This window comes from Solanum verrucosum, unplaced genomic scaffold (genome assembly GCF_900185275.1).
Source record: "Solanum verrucosum unplaced genomic scaffold, falcon-dt-bn FXZP01000183.1, whole genome shotgun sequence".
Classification (NCBI taxonomy): domain Eukaryota; kingdom Viridiplantae; phylum Streptophyta; class Magnoliopsida; order Solanales; family Solanaceae; genus Solanum; species Solanum verrucosum.
The window spans coordinates 4,630,534-4,652,074 of NW_026020430.1; the positions used below are offsets into that span (position 1 = coordinate 4,630,534).

A 21,541-nucleotide genomic window follows, 5' to 3' on the forward strand; every position below is an offset into this window, starting at 1 on the left:
ATGAAGGGTGTAAGAAGCTGGTTATTAATTACGTACATTCAAACAACTAAACATGTTCCCAGTACTAATGAATTTGGTTGAGCCTCATTGTCAAGCCCTCTGTAGAAACTCTTCCATCGGATTTTTGGTTGTTCACATGACATCAAACTTGGATGACTTCGTCGTTATGTGCCTCAATCCAAAGAAGTCTCAACAGAATAAAGTATACGCGAACCTTACTCCTATCTCGTGAAGCTCCTGCCCTGTTCATCGTATAATATTGAAGCTCTCCCTAACTTCTTACAATAACATTAACTTATAATAATACGCAACTCTTCATAACAAGTTTGATATATTATATAACTGAAACAAATCGACAACATATATTAAAACAAGTTAAATTAAGCGGTTAATTAATTAGCACAAGGGAAATATTTGCGAACGAAAAAAAGGTAAAGACAAGTAATAAGCCTCTATCGATCCCATCTGAATAACTAATTTCTTCAACATCCGAAAATGACCCGCCATGTACCGCCAGTAAACCACCGCCGGACGACACCCGAGCCCGAATCCCCGTCGTTTGCCTAGTCGTATACTGCTCCCTTTCCGCCTCCTTATGTAACGGCGCCGCCTGCACCACCGCCGTACCACGGCGGTGTTCGACCATAAGGAGATTTCTACACCACCTTTCTTAATAAGCATATTATATGAGTTATAATTTGTAACTATAGAGGATCCTAGTTTTTTTTTGTAGATATATATACACTTAGTGTGGTCCTATATATATATATATATATTCAATAATTAATGGTTAGTATCGAAGTAATAATTACAATCAATAGGTTTATGTACTGTAATGTTGATGTTGATGCATAAATTGAACGAGAAGCGGATTTAGAATTTAAATTTTTTGGGGCTCAATCTTAAGAACTCAGTAATAATAAACTTATCATATAGATTCAAAACTATTATTTATAATTTAGTGACTTTACATATATAAATTTATGTTTTTTGTTAAAAATATTGGGTTCAGATGAATTTGATGTCGCAACATTATATCGGCTGCTATAATTAGAATATTATTGGAAAAAGAAGGAATTTGGTCTTTTGAAAGATGTTTAGAGCCGGAGATATGTACTGTTAAGTGAGTGTCATCATTAGGGGAAGATGGCTTCCTTGATTAAATAAATTAAAGTACTAATGAGATTTCATGGATATATAGAGTTGCGGATTTCAGGGAATATTAATTATATCATTAGTAGTTCTCTTTCTGCTTCATTACTTATTAAGCAAAGTAAATGTAATATTTTTAATTTGGCCGGTGGGGTTACGGGAATATTTGCTTTAAAAAGAAGTATGTAAAACATGCAAAGCAATCAAACTCGAGCCGTGGTAAGATGATTGAAATTGTCTTCATTCTTAATTGAAAGTTTTAAATTCGAGCCATCGGAAATGAAAAAATTCTGATTGGAATTAAGCACTGTCCCAAAAAAAGAAATTTACAATACGTATATGAATATCAAAAATCGAACCAAATACTTAAAAAATAATAATATGCAAAGCAAGTCTAGTACTATTTATTATTAGAAAAAATGAGAGTTTTTTTTATCTCATAAGCTATATGCTATTATTGGACTATATTGATCCCTTTTTATATATATGTTTTCTTGTGTCCATCCTTGAGTGTTACGTCTTTTAGATAATATAAAAAATAAATTGTAGATATATTATCTTATGCAACATTACAATTTACGATCACGTATTTTAATTAATTTTATAGGTACTTATTATCTTCTAAACAATAATAATATTGATAATCCTGTCAATTAAAATTTAGATAAATTTAAAAAAATTACCTAATATTTTATTTTTATTGGGATAGTTAGATTCATAAATATCGGTATGTTTTTGTTAAGCAAAAAACGTGATAGTAACGTTAGAGATGAATACAAGCAATGTAAGACAAATATTTGCCGACCTTGTTGACAATAGTTGACATGATCTTGATATTTTCCTAATTTCTACAAGATTGTTAACTTGTCCTTAAGTTATATAGATAAAGAATTTAAGTTTAATTAAATTATCTTTAAAAATAATTTATCACATTGTCAATGTATATAACTAAAATTCATAATTAATGATATTATAAATAGTTAAGAGAACTTTATCGAACATGTCAGGCTCATGTCTTCAATTGATATAGAGAATACATTAGGGGTGAGCACTATTTGAATTAAATCAAAAAATCAAATCAAATTCTAATTTGAATTGATTTTTTGGTTTGGTTTCGAGTTTAGAAAACTAAAAACCAAAAAAACCAAAATTTTTAATTATATATATTGTTAGTGTGGCATTTTAATAATTTAATAATTCACATTTTTTGCATGGCCACATAGATGTTGGTTTATGGCCGTTGGTGCACTTCTCATATATGTTACATAATGATGGATGAATTGGCAGTTGATTGCTGCCGTTGAAAATAATTATTGCTGCATTACTCCAAATGGAGTTAGTGTATATGTTACAATTTTCTTTGTGCATGTAGCAACTCCCAAGCCGTTGGTGGCTTAAGTGTTCCTTTATTTTCATTCTTTATTCCTCCAATCTATTGTAACATATGTAACTATTATTTTTACTATTTAATACCTCATTATCTTCTTATTTATTCCTAGGAAGACTTCTTCTACTATAAATAGTGATGGTCTTTATTTGTTTTACATATAAGAAAATATAGAGTGCATAAAGTTTGTTAAAAAAAAAGAGTTCTTATTAGTTGAAGAGAGGTGTTCTTTTTGTGGAACTTTGGATTCAACTCTTGTCCAGAGTTGTTGAGTTATCTTTTGTGAATAGGACGTTGTTGTATCCTGGAGGGGACAAGTCAAGAAGGACTACTGCTGGATCAATGAAAAACATTTGTTGTAGTGGGCTTGAATCTCCTTAAAGAGAGAGAGATATCCGCACCTCAGTCTAAAGATATTTATTTCTTCATTTTTATTTTCAATTGTAATCTTGTAATTCTGTTATTTTGTAATTTTTCACTAACATACATATATATATATATATATATATATATATATATATATATATAAATGTTGGGCTACTATGAGGCCTTTTACTCGTTCTTATTAACTTTAGATTCAGTAATTCTTTAATTTGAATTTTAAATTCAATTTTATCGTCTTCGTTGTAAAGCATGGGTTTAACTCTAATAATAATGCTAGGGTCTTTTAGTGTTAAAGTTGCCCTTTCATGATTTTGTTCCCATTTTTCTAATGGATTTTCCCCATACGATTTTTGTAAATTTTCTTTAATTTTTTCAGGATTAAGACATTTACAAGAGATTTTTCTTAGATTTTCTAAGTATCTTCTTTTATAATATGTGTGTGTAATTATTGTCTTTCATTATGATTTAGTTTATATTTTATGTTTGGACGTCTATAATTGATAGACTTTTAAATATTGTGTTTTACGTTTTACTTGTGATTTATATTAGAAAGTATATTTAAGAGATTCAATATTATTACTTCTCCTTTTATATATATCAAACTGCAAATATAACTTTGATTATGTTTCTAATTATTAACATAACCGAATAACCAAATCAAAAATAAAAAAAATCAAACCGAACCAATTTTATTTTGGTTTGATTTGAGTTACACTTCTTCAAAATCAAAAACCGAAAAATCCAAATCGAATATTACAACCAAATTAATTTGCCATACATCTTAATCTATTAATTGCAATGATTTTTCAAGTCATTAAAAAAATAGTACTAGTAGGACTCATACATTATTTTATTTATTTGATTTGGTCTTCTTTTCTTTGGCTGGCTTCTTATAGTCGTTCTAAACAGTTTTAATGATGTCGTCTGTGTTGGATTTTTGCTAAATATCCATTTAAGAAAACATCACCAATAAATTAAATAACTAGGTGAGCTTAATTAGTAGGCGTTTGGCCATGCGATATTATATTACGATATGATATCGTGAGATGAAATCAGCGATTAGACATGTGATTTTACGCTGATTCCATCTCATGATTCCATATCATGAGATGTGATTCCATATTCTCAAAAACCATGATATGGAATTATATGGGAATTTCATATCATGATTTGAGATATTTTAATATAAAAATTGATTCAAGAGTTTATATTTTGTTAAAAACAACCCCACATTTATATCTACTAACCATTTATTTCATATGTAAATAAAATTTATAATCACGTCATTACTTTTTAAAATTTATTATTCTCACCGACATAAAATTTATTATTCTCACCAACATATAGTCACTTTAACTCACACCAACCGATTGTTGAGTAATAAATTTGTTATGTTCATTTACTCCAACACTTAATTTATTACTTCTACCGTTTTGTATTTATTACAACTATAGTTATATCTATTTGAACATGGAGTGAAAGGTCTTCTCTTCATTTACGCTAATAAATTGATATGAAAGTTAGATTGGATAGGCTTAAATGCATAATTATTTATACTCAATCATAAGTACACTACAATTTATGTTCAATTTTTTTTTAATTAAATTAAAGTTAGATGAAACAATTACTTAAGTGGAGAACAAATAGCTTTGTAATAATTTATTATTCGATTTTATAATTTTTTGTTTATTTGATAAGATTGAATAAACAATTGGGGCTATTTTAATAGTTTTACAACTTATAAAATTTTTATGTTTATGAGAAAATATACAACACAAAAATTTCATATCGCATGTCCAAACAAAACTTCAATTTCATCTCATGATTTCATATCATGATACCATATCATCATTTCATATCGCATAGCCAAACAGGTCCTTAAGATTGGATTCCACGAATAATAATAATTATATCACCTTAATCAATGTATGGACCTTCCTATTTATTTAGAATGATATCTAGCAAATCCACTTAGTTATTTTCAAAAGATATTTGATCCCAGTATATATTTAAAAAGATTATAATCATTAGAAGAATTTTCTTAATTATTATTTTAATTTAATCTATTGAATTTTTTTTTATTTGATAGTGTCTAGATTGATTTGCGCACCTCAACTAAGTTCTAACAGCAAGACTTGGACAAAAAGAAATTATTAACTACTATGCAACACCCTCAGTTCTATACTAGTTATCTGTTTTTTTTTTTAAAACCAAGATACCATCTATTTCCAATATATATATTTTTTACCAAGATACCATCTAATTTCAACATATATATTTTTTACCAAGATACCATCTAATTCCAATTTTTTTTTTAATTGTAATTACCTTCTATATGGTCTAGTTGTGCAAATGCTGTATATATAAAATTAAAAAAATCAAGTTGTCTGATAGAATATGTTATAATAAACTAATAGAAGAAGAGTTTTTAGAAGTTAAAATTCCAAATTTACCAACAAGAGTAGTGATAAAATAATAAATATTCCTTTATTCTTGGTATGAAGTCGCCGCCTTAGTTAGGAAGCATTTCAACTCAATGCAAAATTTTACAGCATGAATCTGAAATTAGTCGAAGTTCATTACTAAAGTTGTAGGAATTAAAAAATAAAATCGGAAATTGATGGCATGTGAGAGGAAATCCCATGGAATCCGGAGAAGAAATTACTAAAATTCAACTGTAGAAAATTGTGATGTAAAAAGTAGGAAAAACTTTTATGAGAATTGAGAAAGCACATTGAATGGATAGGCAAAAGAAGGATATGAGTTTCAACTGCCAAAACAATCCAAAATAAATGCAAAAGATCTTCAATTGTACAAAATGTCCACTTGCCTTTTTTTTTTATATATATATAGTACAACCACATGTAATTCTAGTAGTTGTTAAAGTCCTCCCCTATATAACATAAAAAGCCCCCTTCCCCTCTACCTTTCACCAAGAGATATCGGATTCGATCCTTGGATTGAAGAAAAACATGGTAGAAAGCTTCATAGCGTTTCACTCTACGAGACTTACATAACATGAATATTACTTTATTTGAAAGTTCCAACTTTCGAATGCCAAATGATTATACCAAAAGAAAAGAAGAATTAATAACAAACTTTGGTCTTTCATTTATAGGTATATTCAGATTTTGGTCCTTGAGATATATGTTACAATAATCTTAAGCCCAAAGCTATCAGAGACATTATTTAACTTTACATGAGATAGGAGCAAAATCTGCATACGTATCCTTCCTCTCTAGATTCAACTTGTGAGATTTGACTAAATATTGATCATGTTATTGTTGATGATGTAATATGAATCAATATTTTAACCTTCAATTAATTAAAAAATGTGTTTTTGATACTTTCACACATTAAAAAAAAAAGACATTATATTTGAACTATTTTTAAGAAATATATTACCTTTAAATATGAAGTAACAATATAAGTTTAACATAACTCACATGTAATTTTAAACAATAAAACGATATCTTAATATTCATAACCAAATATATTAAAAGTGCACATTCCAAATAACTGAAAAGTCAAATGTACTTAACCAAACACCACCATGAACTAAAATTAAAATCTACCAATAACTGCGAGACTATTATCATTCTACTAGAACTCATGTTCTAGTTTGCACGCACCTCGACTATCGACTATTTATTCATCATTGGATTTCTTAACAGGGTACTTGATAGCATTAAGTTGAACTTTACGAAGAGCAGCTTGTCCAAGATCAATGCCACAAATATCAGAAAGCCTAACAAGGTACAACAAAACATCAGAAAGTTCTTCACCAACATGTAATTTCTCATTTTCTTTCCAATCTGGTAAACCCTTTGGCACTTCTCCTTTCCACTGAAATATTTCTGATAATTCTCCAACTTCTCCAACCTGTGCAATAATAATATTTTACTAAATTAGATAAATTTCAATCAATTCGAAAAAATAAAGGGAATAAAATGATGATGAAATTGATTTTTATGGACTACTAGGAAAACCCCTGTTTATCCAAGTAATGACAAGAAAAAATTGTCATTAGAAAAATATTTGACTGTAAAAAACAAAAGTAAAAAGTTAAGTTTTAAATATATATAAAAAAGATGTTTGACTTTTAATGCAATGAGTAAATAAAAGTTGAGTGAAGTACATGATAACATCTTTTTGGATAAAAACTCGTCTTTGGTACATTCAAGTGAAATGTTTTTGGTGTAAATTTAAGATTAGTCCTACCTTAATAAGAATATCAAACATTGAATAAGAAAAAAAGTCAATTATTTTTTGACAAGTTCTCCTCATATTCTGGTTTGGTGAAATTTTTTTCTTGTGTTTTAAGAAACCAAATCAGACATCCACTTGTAACACTGAAAAAAAAAAAAAGCAACAACTTCTATACACACAAAACAAACATTTTGTTCATTTGATTCAAAATAAAACAACAAAAATTGGAAAGATCTTTAATAATTCTCGAATCTGAATTAGTTGGACCAATAAATTCAGATACATAACAGTTATAAAATAAAAGGATACATAAACCACAATTACTAGATGTCAGATAAAACAATATAGAAAAGACTATCATGATTCATAACAACAAGCGCTATAACACATATCAATTAAGAAATAATAAGTACCAAAGCTAGAAGAAGGTACATAAACCACGAGCACATATCAGATAAAACGATACAGAAAAGATTATGGTGATGTATAACAACAAAAAGAATAACACGCACAAATCGAGAAATAGAAAGTACCAGAGCCAAAAGAAGGTTTCTTGGGCTATGAAACTTCTCCCAATCTCTTTCTTTAGCAAAATCATCCATTTTCTTCTTAAGAAGATCAAGTGTTACACTAGTCATCTCTTCTTTCCCTGTCATTTGGACAAATGTTTTTATCTTAAAATTGAACACTCACACAAATAGAAAAACAGACACAAATAATTTTTTCTGTTATTTTTTCTCTTTTGGCTTTACTATTTATAACGTCGACCAGACCAAAAAACACAAGAAGTCTTTTCTTGTTTAGTGCACCGGATACCGGCTATTACCTGTTTCCACACACTAGTATTTATATAGGTGTTACCTCTTACTCATGTGCTTTTACTTTCTTTTGTTTTCGGTCCATCTCGGTAACAAATTTGATGTTTGACTAATTCAGATTCATGTATTTAAGATTTATTGATTGGATCTTATAGTTGGTAAGTTTTGATCTTATCATTGTGATATATGAGTACTTTAGTATTTATAATTAAGAGTCTGTTTGAATTGACTAGATTATTGTTATTTGACTTAAAAACAGGTGTTTATAAGTTTTTCTTATTCGAGTATTCTAAAAAAATAGTTTAAAAACTATATTGCCTTAAAACACCTAAAATGAAACCCTAATTCTTTTTAAGTCTTTTAATTGATAAGTTTTGATTTCATTCTTGTGATATATGAGTAATTTAAGATTTGTAATTAAGTTTTTAAATTGGTATGTTTTGATGTGATATATGAGTAGTTTTAAGATTTGTAATTGATTGTTTTAATTGATAATTTCTTACCTTATTCTTGTGGTATATGAGTATTTTAGGATTAATAATTAAACCTCTTAATTGGTAAAATTTTGACCTTATCCTTGTGATATATGAGTATTTTAGGATTTAAAATTAAACCATATGAGTAATTTTAAGATTTGTAATTGATCCTTTTAATTGATAATTTTGACCTTATCCTTGTGGTATATGAGTATTTTAGGATTTATAATTAAACCTCTTAATTGGTAAATTTTGACCTTATTCTTGTGATATATGAGTAATTTAGGATTTTTTTAATGAAGTCTTTTAATTGGTAAACTTTGATCTTATCTATGGATAGTTGGTAAGTGTGAAATAATACAATTTAGTCTTCAATATCTTTATGTAAAAGATATGCTATATTTAGACAATTTTTAAAATTACATTATAGACAAACATGGAAAAACAATACAATACAATTCCTGATTATTTAGTTAGTAGTGAGACAGTTTAATAAATATAATAATCACGTGTATTATATATATTTCAGCATAAATATATGTAAATATTTTATTTATTTTTCAATTTAAATTGTCAAGCTAGTCCAAATCAAGGATTCTCACCAAGATACTTAGGAATCCTCGTGTGTATTGGGCTCCATGATGTTTTATTATTACTATTATTTATTTAGTAGGAGTACTATTTCATATTATTTGATTTTTATATTAAAAATAAATATTTTAATTATTTATTTTAACAGTATTAAAAGTATTTTATTATATATTTTGTAAAATATTATTACTAAAATTAATTTATAAATTTTAATAAAAAAATTTATTGTATCCTAATAAAGTCAACATGAACGAATTAATATGAAACGGAACGAGTATTTGTTATGTCGGTCTAATTGCGTGAGCCAACAAAACACAGTGTGCTCGAGACACACAACTATTTTTGGCCAATAATATTCGAGTCATACTTCTACTTTTTGACTCTTTTTAATTCTTTCTAACAATTATTACCCACTAAAATTCTACATCTTCTCAAAGACAAGGGATCCCTACAAATAAATTGCCTAATTTATTTAGTTTTTGGGAGTCTAAAGATAAAATAGATTTGAGTCTTTTAAAAATTGAGTGCAATAAACTATCTCGTTATTTTATATTAATTGAATTTTTAAAAAAAATTTTATTATTCAAAATAATTGAATTGTTTAAAGTTTAAGATAGGTGTTTGAAATTTATTTATATTTATTCTTTTCTTTAATGAAGTTTTGTCGGTTTTAGGAGATAAATTACATTACCTATAAAGTTATATTAATGATTTTTCACGAAGGGCAATAGTGAAAAATATGATTTAAATTATGTCCTTAAATGTTTTTATTAATAAGTGTGAATTGACTGACAAATTCGATTTATATGAAATAAAGGGAGTATTAAAGAAGAATTAACTTAAATAATAGTTCTCCTAATTGAAGATAGTCGTTAAATATATAACGTATGCATAATTCGTATATATATATATTTATATCAACTAGAAAAAATAAACAATAAAATCCACGATTATTTGTGTAAGGATCTCCAAATTCGTACTCATCTAGTTTGTTAAATTTTATTGAGGGCAAGGGAAATAAGAAAGAGAATTATAAAGTAAAAAATTAAATCCTCCTCAATAAAATGAAAATTCGATTAGGTAAACAATTGAGCTATTAAAATTAAAATTACGATGACTATTTTAGGTGAGTGATATAGATAGATCTCTTTTTTGTGAGCTGACAGTACTAATTTTCCCTACATTGAAAGCAATAAGCTGATAAATAGAACCACAACCTTTTCTTCACCAAATTCAGTGCTCCTATTTTATTTTAATCAAAAATTTCGAGTTCTAGCTGACAAACTTTTTTTTTATAGAAAACTCTTCCTCCTTAGATGAAATTTAGTTATTAATATTTGAAACTATCATTATATTTTTATAAATTTTTTTACTCCAATATATAACGTGTAATAATCGTTTGATTATATGATATATGAAGTGTATCTTCATTTATGGGTAAATTATCTTAGATGAAAAGGATCTCTTTTACCACGTAGATTGTATAGTGTCCAAAAAATATCTATTTTGGAGCCGCACTCGTAATGTTGTGTTCAATGTAAAGAAAAAGGCATCAACGAAGAAGCTGCACTAGTCAAGCAGGCATTTGAACTTTTTGTATAAACTTTCAACACTAAGCTTTTCTGCATTCAATGGATGGAAATTTATTTTTGGCCATAGAAGAATATCCACATATTTATTAGTTCGATACAATAAAATTTAAAATCAAATATTATATTTAAAAGAGAAAAAGAACAAATATACTCCTGAACTATCGTAAATAGTATGCAGATACCCTCTGTCATACTTTTGGGACATTGGTGCTTCTGTTGTCAAAAAACTAGAGCATATATGCCCTTCACTCTAACGGAAGACTAAATAGGGACACGTGATGCAATCTTATCCGTCAACCCGATATATAATAAATATCGGATCAATGGATAATATTATGACACGTGTATGTCCGTTAGTATAAAGGATATATATGCTCTAGCTTTTGGACGGCAGGGGAACCAATGTCCCAAAAGTATGATGAAGGATATCTCATATCTGCATATCATTTACGATAGTTCGAGGTATACTTATCCCTTCCTTATTTAAAATAACAATACGGAACACTACATGTACAAATTACAAATGGACAACAACCATGCATGAACCATCCAAAAAGGCTGTAAAATGTACTAATCATATGTTAACATCATATGAATATATATATATATATATTATTTTATTTTATTTTTTATTTTTTTTTTTATTTTTATTTTTTTGTTATGAATAAAAAGTATTTAATTAGATAAATTAACTAATCGGTCTTGTAATGAATATTAGATGAAATAAAATTCCAAAATGAAACGAAAGAATTATTCAAAGTATTCATATATATTAGTAGTAAGTGTTGATCCGAACTCTTGAATAATTAAAATCGAAGTGTGGACGGAAAGCAGTTTGTTCTTATCCAAATTCTCGAATAATTAATCCACAAACTCCAACATTAATGATTTTGATTAATTAAGTCTAAGACAAATTAGGTGATCCAATTAATATAATGCTAATGTACAGGTGCTTATGCTACTCATTAATTAGTAGTAGGTGGTCATATAAAGGATAGCAATATTTTTTTCGTAGAGGATATTAATCATGAGTATATATGTAAGATTAACGTTTGCTAGGAATCGGATATTATTTTATCCACGACGGTTAACTGAAATTTTATTTTTGTGAGATTGTCAATATTGTATTGAGGGCGTTTTATAGCTATCCTTCTTCTGATTCTTATCATAATGTGTTTTTATCATGATGTGATATTTAATTTGAATGAAACTAGTAATACGATTTTTTTCCGAAAGGGATCATACTAGTAAGAGTATCACTACACCTTATATATAATCTCCATTTCTTTTTAGCTATCGATGTATATAGTACTTTATTTAACGCTTAAGTAGCAATATTTTTCCTATCACTATTCACTCATTACCTTATGAACTTATGTGGAGATTTACGGGGTGTAAGTCAACATGCATCAACCAAGTATATATGACCACCAAAGTTTACTAACTTCATTGTGTGAATGTGTCTTCAAACTCCGGAAAAACTTAGTAAATCAGTTGATCTCTAAATGAGAAAAACACACTATATCAAACCTTACGTCATCACTCTACTATCTTCATACTCGTTGAATTATTAATGCTTATATCAATTGTTGGGCTAAAGTTATCAAAATATTCTTAACATGACATGATAGCCTGCCTTAATATGGCATGGCGCTTTGCCTGGTCTTAAATATAGAGTAGCATATATAAAGGATGGTGCAATTTAGATGGCTTTGGTTGACAAATTGGTTAGTATAGTTGAGGAAAGTAAAAGGGAACCAAATTATGTCCTCTTAGTGGTTAACATGATTGGAATTCACTCTAAAAGATTTGTTTCATCAAAATTGATAGTATGATTTGATGGACTAATTAAGTCAATATATTATGTAAATTGGTGCTTTAATTTACCACCAATGGATCAGGTCCAACAGATGAGGCTCCTCATTCCTTAACCAGAGATATCAGGTTCGAGCACTGAGTATGAAAAAATCTTTGGTATGAAGCATTTTTCCCAAATGGAGCCCTACGTGGTGCAAATTCAAAATAATTGGACTCGAGTACCAAACACCAGATGAAAAAAAAAAACACTTTGGTGCTTTAATTTGCTTGTTCATTTAAAGCATAATAAAACTATAATCTAGTGTTCAATCAGAGGTAAAGCAGATTCTTTTGCACTAAGATATCACTTCATGCTTCTACACAAATTGGGGGTCCTGGCTTCTCTATATATATGCTCAAGAGAGAAGGCTTTTGCTATTTAAGTAGAAAATGAACAGATTCTCATGACTTGATACACATACTATGTGATATGGTTTGGCCCTCAATTTCCAATTCTCCATGGGGCACTTTCATTTGTCCCTTGATATTAGTCCCTCCGTTTCATATTACTTGTTCACATTATTTAAAATATTTATCTCAAAATTTTTGTTATTTACAAAAATCTAAATGTAATGAATGAAAAAGGGTAAAGAAAAATGCACTTAAACTATGTGAAATTGAACAAAAATACTTTCATACGTCAATAGTTTGTGCAAGGGCATATTTATTCAATTTCACATAGTTTCAACTATTCTTGACCTTTTTTGTATAATTAATTAATTTCCATCCCCACCCCACCCCACCCCCTTTGCCTTTATTTGTAATTTCGGAAGAGCGTGTAGAAAGATAAAATTGACAAGTAATTATAGAATGAAGAGAGTACTTTCTCTCTTTTCAATTGCTTCTTCTAGATAGAACTTGAACCGTCTAAGGTTCCTCTCCCACTTGCCCCAAAAACCCCAGAAACATCTCTTCCATCACACTCGAATTCTGAGGCGAATTCAAGATTTACACTTAAAAGTAACAGGTAGCATAACTCAATAACTTACGTCAAAAAACTATAATCCCAAAATACATAATCCAACTTGACCGTTCAAACTTAATGCTCTATCACTAATTCCAAATCCAAATTTGATACGTTACAAATTATTCAATCCAAAAAATAATAACATAATATTTTTTTGGACAATGATTACACTATCAAAATCTAGAGTAGACAAACACATTTGTAGTGATAGGGGCTGTTGATTGGGTCATTCTCATCTACTGGAACTTGCTTTGCTTTACAGTACTTGGACTTTATGCATCCTCTGCATTCATTGTAGGTGCACTTTGGTGCTATTGATCCTATCATCAATCTTCTTGAATTCCGATTTATCAATCCTTCTCCACCACCCTTTACTCATACATAATTGAATTCAGTAACGGAATCAGAAATTTTCACTAAAAAAAGTTCAAAATATGAAGAATGAAATATGCTTGAATAACTAAAGATATTCAACATCTGATATATATATATACTCATAAACATTAGTTATATTTTAACCTTATGTGTAAAATATACTTTTTCGGTTCAAATAAACCTCCTAATATCTCATCTTCTAGCTCTGCCCCTGATTAAGTAGTCTAGTAGTCATGACTTTGGATGAAGGGAATAAATAATTATTACTCCCTTTACTTCATTTTACGCAACGTTAGTTGACTGCACACAAAACTTAAGAAAGAACGTAATAAATTTGACAGATTCCAAAAGTACCCTTAGATGTTATTATTTTAGATAAGATATATATGTTTCTACAGCTATAAAAATTAACATTCTATCGAGGGTAATAAAAAGAAAGTATATATCATTCTTTGATTTATTAAACGGAATAAAAGGAAATTAAGGAGTGGCATATAAAATGGAATAGATGGAGTATACATAATATCCTCTTCATTTTAATTTATCATGTTTTTCATGTTTCGAGAGTCAAATTTAACTAACCTTTGAAGTTAAATATAAGTGCGTGCGACCTTGTAAAACTGCAGCTGAAGAAAGTAAGATAACAAAGAAGATTAAACAATGGTAAAGTAGTGGTTTAGAGTTGGCCATATATTCTAGACAGAAATATATTTTCCTAATGAAATGAAAATCAATGTGATATATTTTTGAAGGATAGGATAGGAAGAAGAGGAGGGATATGAAAAAAGATTATGGCTGAATATGAAGTGTATATATATGAGTAGTAAGGAGTTGTTTCGTAAGATGTATAAGAATAGTGTTGAATATGGTGTATTAATAATGCAGGAATTAGTTATGTTGATATTATTTTTTATTGGCGGTTTGATTTGTTGTATTAAAAGTAACATGCATCACATAATTTCTAAGAAAATTATTGGTTTACAACAATACCCTCCATATTCTTTAGTTTTTTTACACTTTCATGAGCAATTATATCCTTAACCAAGCTAACTAAAACCAACCAAAATATGAAAGAGTAGTGCTTTCCTTTGGTGTCTCTACGCGATATGAATTTGAATTAATCAAATATCATTAAAATTAAAAAAATACTAAAAAGTAACTAATTTTCTTAATATAAAAGTGATATATTGCCAGTAAGGATAGTATGTATTTTACATTACAGACAAATGTACATTAATCAGGCTACTATAATTATTGTACTTGTACACACTTGTGAGACTATACAAAACAGTGAAATGATAAAGTGGGCACAAATCGGTAAGATCCCTTTTCAGCATTGTTGTTTCATCCTAACCAACAACTCTGAAATTGCTAGTTCAATAACTTTTTAACAACGAACATCCTTGGCATGACTCAGTTGGTTTGGAGGGTGGTCATCCACACGGATGAATCGGAATCAATTTCCCTTTAATGTCTTTTGAGTCGAGCCTGTCGCACAGGGCTTGCCTAGTGCAATTTATATCCCTCTGTGGTAGGGTCTATTCTTGGATAGCGCTTATTAATAAAGAATTTTTTTTTCATACCCAAAGCTCAAAATCAAAACCTCTAATTAATGGAAAAAAAGTAGAAACATGTGGACATATAGAATTCTTTATGTGTGGCTAACATGTTTGGCAAATCTAAAATAGGAAAAAATAACGAATTGATGCACATACTCAAAACTTGAAGAGGACCGACACAAATTCTAGCATTTCATTATGGGCAAACAATATGGAATGCATATACAACTGAGATTATAACACGTTGTTTTATAGTCAGACAAATATCATAACACGTTTTAATTTTATTATCACACAAATATTAAGATACATATAAAATCACCCCAAGTTTCAACTGATTGAAGAACTAACTTAAATAGCCGTTCACTCAATCGATTAAACTAAAAATAGTTGATCGGTGTGTAATATATATTGTTGGACAATTTCCTTTTGATGCAGACACAACACAAGACAGACATAAATTGTAGAATTTCGTTATGGGCCAAAAAGATTTAGCGGAATACTATGCATAACCTTTGCCCCCACCAAAGGAAAAACTACCTAACAACACATACATTCCTACCGTATATACTATATTTACCTCTAGTTTAAAACAATTACACGTACTACCACTTTTAATAGTTATATCATATATTTTGAAATATTTAATCAGATATAGAAATCCCTTAAATATGATATTTAATAATTATCTTAAATTTAAACTCCTTAATTAATGGTCCATTAACAATTCAAATCCCCCACCCCTCAAAAGTCCACCAACCCTTTTTTTTTACTCCCTCTTTCTTCCATCTGCCGTTGCCCCCCACCCCAATTTCTTCTCCCTCTTCATTTCATCTGTCGTTAAACCCACCTAGCCCTCTTTATTCCTCCATCTTCTCCCTCTTTCTTCCTTCATCCTCTTAATACATGTTTGCATGTTCAAATTAGCATTATATATATAGGTTTGTTTCTATTATTTTATTATTCTCATTTATCTTGGTTTTGTATCTAAGTTAAAAGTTCATAATGCTCTGAAATTCAATTTTAAATAGTTTTACAAATTAAGTTTTATATTTTTTAATTTTGTTGTTTCTCAAACACTTTTGTGGCTGGACATTCTCGAAATCGATGATTCTTGTTAAAGGTACTGCACATTAACAATACTATACTAAATTAAACAACTTTTATTTGTTTATTTTCACTCATGAATTTCTCATTCCAGGGACTGACTCTTCATCCGCCAACATTTAAGTCGAGAATAGATCTAAATATAGGAACAACCTAATCAAGATGGAAGAATTTTGCCAAGCTTTAATTAACAGAACAAATACATCATTAGATACACATCGAGTGCAACAATGTTGAATACATATCAGTTGTATATATATCTAGTTAAGACTTCATGTATCTGAGTTAAAAATATTTGTATCTATGAGAAATAATTTCAGATGCCAAATTTGTGTGTTTCAATTACATTACATATTTAGATACACATAATTATATGTATATGCTTACTATGCATCCGAGATACATGTTTTTGAATATAATGTATGAAACTGATACTTGATACATCAAATTAATACTAGATACATATAAAAGATACATGAAATTAAAATTAGATCATATAAATAGATACATGATATTAATATTAGGTCATATAAACAGATACATTAAGTTAATACTAGACACATATACTATAAACACGAAATTGATATTAGATACGTCTATGATACATATGAATGTACTTATATGATAGTCATGTATCTAAGTGTTTAGTTTGTTGGATACATCATGTATTGATAATAGAGACATCAAATTAATGAATTTATTAATTTAAGAGTAATAAAATGAGATTAATCGAGTTAAATGACCAAGATATACATGTTTTCGTCTTTTATTGATAATATTGATGAATTTATTATTTCAAAGAATAATAAAATAAAATAAATTAAACATATATACACTCCTTACTTTCTGTCTTATATTAAGGTATATTATTAATTTAAATTTCTAAAATTAATTGTCCATGTAATCTAAAAATCCTCAATTACTCCTCTAATTAAGGAAATCAGTTACAACTAATTAATTTAAACAGATAAAATATGTATCTCAGTTTTAAAATTCGGCAGATACATGTATCTCGCGGATTCAAACCCATGTATCCTAAGCATGAAATATGGTAGAAGAAGTAATTTTAAAATTATCGGGAATCTTAGTAATTAAGACCTAAACTAGTGGGATTTATGTAGTTTGTCCACCACCAAAAGTATGGTTGATAACTTGATATTTTAAGATTTTTCATAACTACCAACATTTAAAGGATATTTTCATTCATTAATAGGTAAATTTCTTTACTTTAAATAAATAAAGATAAAAATAAAAAGGAAAGGATGAAATAATTTCTAACAAATTTTAACGACAATAAGTATGTTCACACTTAATCGGTGCATTATTTGAATATTTGAGTTTTTCACCCGGTGTCTGGTACCAGCAATAGAGTTCAATTATTTTGGATTCGCGCTGCGTAGAGCCCCATTCGATGGGAAACACTTCCTAAAAATAATTTTTTCCATACCAAAAGCTTGAACCTGAGACCTCTGATTAAGGGAAGAATCAAATGTGCAATTTCATTTGTATACACCATGTAGTTAATTGATTTTCGAATTCAATTGAGGTTTTTTCAAAATTCATGAGTAGTTTTGTTTTTTTTGGTTTTATAAAAAAAATACAAATTTTAATGATAGCGAAGAAGTTGTGTATCCGAATCAAATTACATATGTGATATACATTTTTAAAAAGTGTGTTGTATTTGTTCTACTTAAAAATACATTATGTATCTCATAATGAAACAATTTAACGAATGGATACATGTCCTAATATCCTTTTTTCCTCGATAATAATTATTGATCTATATAGGGAAAGGTACATTGTATTTGTTCTACTTAAAATTAAATTATTTATCTCATAATGAAACAGTTTACCAATAAATATATGTGCTAATATCTTTTTTCGATACTAATTATTGATATATTTATATATATATAGGTGGGAATTGATATATATCATATACATCACTTTATATAAAGATGTATTCAATGTTTGATATAAGTTGAGACTTGAGACTCTAATTAAAGTTCTCCTCAAAACAAATTTTCCGTAATTTTCTGTTCATAATTTGATAAAAATTAAAAATAAGTCATTTTATATATGACTATTAAATAGGCTTGAATTTAGAGGAGGGAAGATTGTGCTCCTATTCATTCGTATAAGTTGGATATATGGCTAAAGAATGCCATTTTTTTACTTAAATTGCTCAACAAAAAAGTGGGTCAAAAATAAATTGAATGCCAAGTTTTTTGGCTTAAATTACTCAACAAAAAAGTTGGTAAAAAATGTATGTCAATATTTTATTGTATGAACCGTTTCATGAAACTTTTAAGTAATCAAAAATTAAACCTTTCTACTTACTCCCTCCGTTTACTTGCACGTTCTATAATATTTTCACATATTATTTTCAGAATATCAAAGAAATCGCAAAAAAGCCATATATTCTAACATGTGAATGTAAATAAGAGCATTGTATTCATTTAATAAAATGTGAATGTAAATAACAACTAATTTATTGAATCATTTCAAATTGGAACATTGTTAATTTGATCCTTAAGTTAAAAAAACAGAACTCCAAGGAACATAATGAAGACGTAAAAACTAGTATTGTTACTCCAAATTCTTGAAGATCCACCCGTTTTATTATCACTCTGTCCATCACCACCAGCAGGAACAGGAGCTGTGGCATTTTTTCCATCGCCACCGGAAGAAGTAATCAAATTTAATGTGCCTTTAGATTTCAAATTGTCAAGATCAAACTTATGCGCCACTGGTGAACCGTCTTTCACCGTTGGTCCAACTTGCCACACCTGATTCACCTGTTATGATCGAAATAAACAGATGTCATATGATAACTAATAAAACTTAAATAACAATTAAAAAATAGCTATATAAAATTAAATAATAATCTCACAAAATTCACTCTTACTGTTCTATAAGTGAGATCTGAGAAGGATAATGTCATGTGTGTATGCAATTGTATATTTACTTTGTGAAGGTAGACAGAGTGAGAAACTATTTTCGATAGACTTTTAGCTCAAGTTCACTTAAATTGCAATGAACTAATAATCTTAACCTTACAAGATTAACAATTTAAATCTTAAATTCAAACTCTTATGATAATGTATTATTCCTCTAAAGTAATGGTAAGATGTGCGTATATTCTATCATTCTCAGACCGTACTTGCAGATTATAGTGAGTTTGTTGTTGTATTATGATAATGTATTATCTTTCTTTTGAAATTCTCAATATGATAAACAAAAAATCAGGACAAAAATGTAAATATTACCGTGGTCATATTTGACGGTAGTACCAAAGTGGCCAATATTTGCATGACGCCATTAGAGTACTCTGCTTTAGAATTCAAAACTTTAAACAAAAGTTTATCAGTTTGTGTAATCGATGTATACGAAGTAAGATTGTAAGTATTAACAATCATGGATCCATTTGAAGCTTTGAATGCGATAAGGCATTGAGTGCCGATCATGGAAGGCTTAATTGGGTTAATTCCCCATGAAATCCAGCCATCAGAAGAAGGCAGAGGAGCAACGAAAGCAATTGAAAGTGTCGAATTTGTTGAATTGTAAGTCCAGTGAAGAGATGATTTCAGAGAAGGGAGATCTGTGCAGTCGACGAAGTGAGTGTTACCGGAGATCGGCGCCGGAGAAGACGAGCAATTGTTTGATATTGCAGGGGAAATTAGAAGAAATGCGTTGAGGAAGATGAAATGGAGATGGAGAAGAGAGGCCATTTTTGCAGAGATGCTGAATTTTGGGGATTTGATATTTATATAAAGGAAGGAAATCGTTTCACTTATATAACGTGATAATATTATTGTAAATAAAAATACTACTCCATATAGAAATATAGTTTAATTGGTAATAATAGGTTTATTAGTATTAATAATTTGGTTGTATAAATATTTTTTGCGGAATTTAGATACCAGAGAAAGATTCAAAGATTTCGCTTAGAAAATTAAATTTCATCCAATAACGAATTCATGAATTTGAGTGTCATTGATTGGAAACAAAATATTAAATGAAATTTAGAGTCTAAAATTGAATAATGTAAAAATATTTAACATAATTCGATAAAAATAATTAGACGAAAAATTTCCTCATGTAAACCTTAATAAGGGTGCTGGGCCGTGGGCCTATAATTATAGTCCGACTTGGCATGAGTCAGCATGCTGTAAATTTCCAATGAAGTGTCAAGAGGACGGGGGTATGACTTCTAATTTCCAATAAAATGTCAATCTTCAAGTCAAACGTTTTTTTAAAAAATATTTTTATATATATTCTATTATTATGTTATCGAAAAAAATTTTAAATGAAATTTTAGAGAAAAAAGTGATATACAAAGGGAATGGATAAAGAGAAAAAATAATGTTTAGGATTGGGTAAAGAGTAAAAATGATGTTTAGTATTTGCAACGAACTAATGGTCGTGTGATTCTGCCAAATAAGAATATTTTTATCTAAATGAGATAGATAGGAGTAACATTTAGATTTAAATTATGAAAATGTGAATTAGACATTATCTTTCACGACTAGAAATGTAATCACTAGCTACTTGTTTTTAATGATTATACCGTTTCAAGTGGACAGTCAGTCGATTCAGTACTAGCTCCTCATTGCCCCATTGAACCGACCTTCGACTTCCACAGAGCTTTAACATGGTTCTCATGACAGCTTTGCATTCCTAATAGACTTGCATGACTTTGTAACTTAAATCGAAGGATAATCTAGTACACTAAGTTTTCGTTATATGGTGGACAAGTAAATTAAAAGAAAATTTTAATATCCTAACATTAACCTCTTAATTTTACTAAGGGTCTGTTTGGAAAGTCACTTGGTAATTGAAATTGGTGTAATTACTAGGATAGTAATTACCAGCTTAGTAATTACACTATCTAGCAATTACACTAACATGTTTGGTTGCCACAGTGTAATTACACTGTAATTACACATGTCTTGTTTGGATGTCACAGTGTAATTACACATGTTCTGTTTTGATGCACAATTACAATTGTAAAATTATAATAAATTTTAAAAATAAAAATTAATTATTTAAAAGTTATACTAGACA

The 21,541-nt window shown here is 28.7% G+C and overlaps 2 protein-coding genes across 2 annotated transcripts; both read right to left on the reverse strand.

The window, feature by feature from the left end:
- Window positions 1-6,375: 6,375 nt before the first annotated feature.
- LOC125808023 (uncharacterized) lies at window positions 6,376-7,871 on the reverse strand. The gene is made up of 2 exons (XM_049487792.1): window positions 7,666-7,871; window positions 6,376-6,805 (listed from the first exon to the last, which is right to left on the reverse strand). The coding sequence occupies exons 1-2, from the start codon at window positions 7,786-7,788 to the stop codon at window positions 6,572-6,574; spliced, it is 357 nt and encodes a 118-aa protein (XP_049343749.1). The 5' UTR covers window positions 7,789-7,871; the 3' UTR covers window positions 6,376-6,571.
- Window positions 7,872-18,950: 11,079 nt separating this feature from the next.
- Window positions 18,951-20,203, reverse strand: LOC125807837 (cytochrome b561 and DOMON domain-containing protein At3g59070-like). The gene is made up of 2 exons (XM_049487568.1): window positions 19,744-20,203; window positions 18,951-19,272 (listed from the first exon to the last, which is right to left on the reverse strand). The coding sequence occupies exons 1-2, from the start codon at window positions 19,939-19,941 to the stop codon at window positions 19,012-19,014; spliced, it is 459 nt and encodes a 152-aa protein (XP_049343525.1). The 5' UTR covers window positions 19,942-20,203; the 3' UTR covers window positions 18,951-19,011.
- Window positions 20,204-21,541: the final 1,338 nt, after the last annotated feature.

Excerpts from the sequence above, each read along its gene's own strand:
- LOC125808023 (XM_049487792.1), bottom strand. The coding sequence starts at position 7,788 with ATGACAGGGAAAGAAGAGATGACTAGTGTAACACTTGATCTTCTTAAG. Across the intron at positions 6,806-7,665 it reads GAAACCTTCTTTTGGCTCTG|GTTGGAGAAGTTGGAGAATT; the intron begins GTACTTTCTATT and ends ATTATTGCACAG.
- LOC125807837 (XM_049487568.1), bottom strand. The coding sequence starts at position 19,941 with ATGATCGGCACTCAATGCCTTATCGCATTCAAAGCTTCAAATGGATCC. Across the intron at positions 19,273-19,743 it reads TACCGTCAAATATGACCACG|GTGAATCAGGTGTGGCAAGT; the intron begins GTAATATTTACA and ends CGATCATAACAG.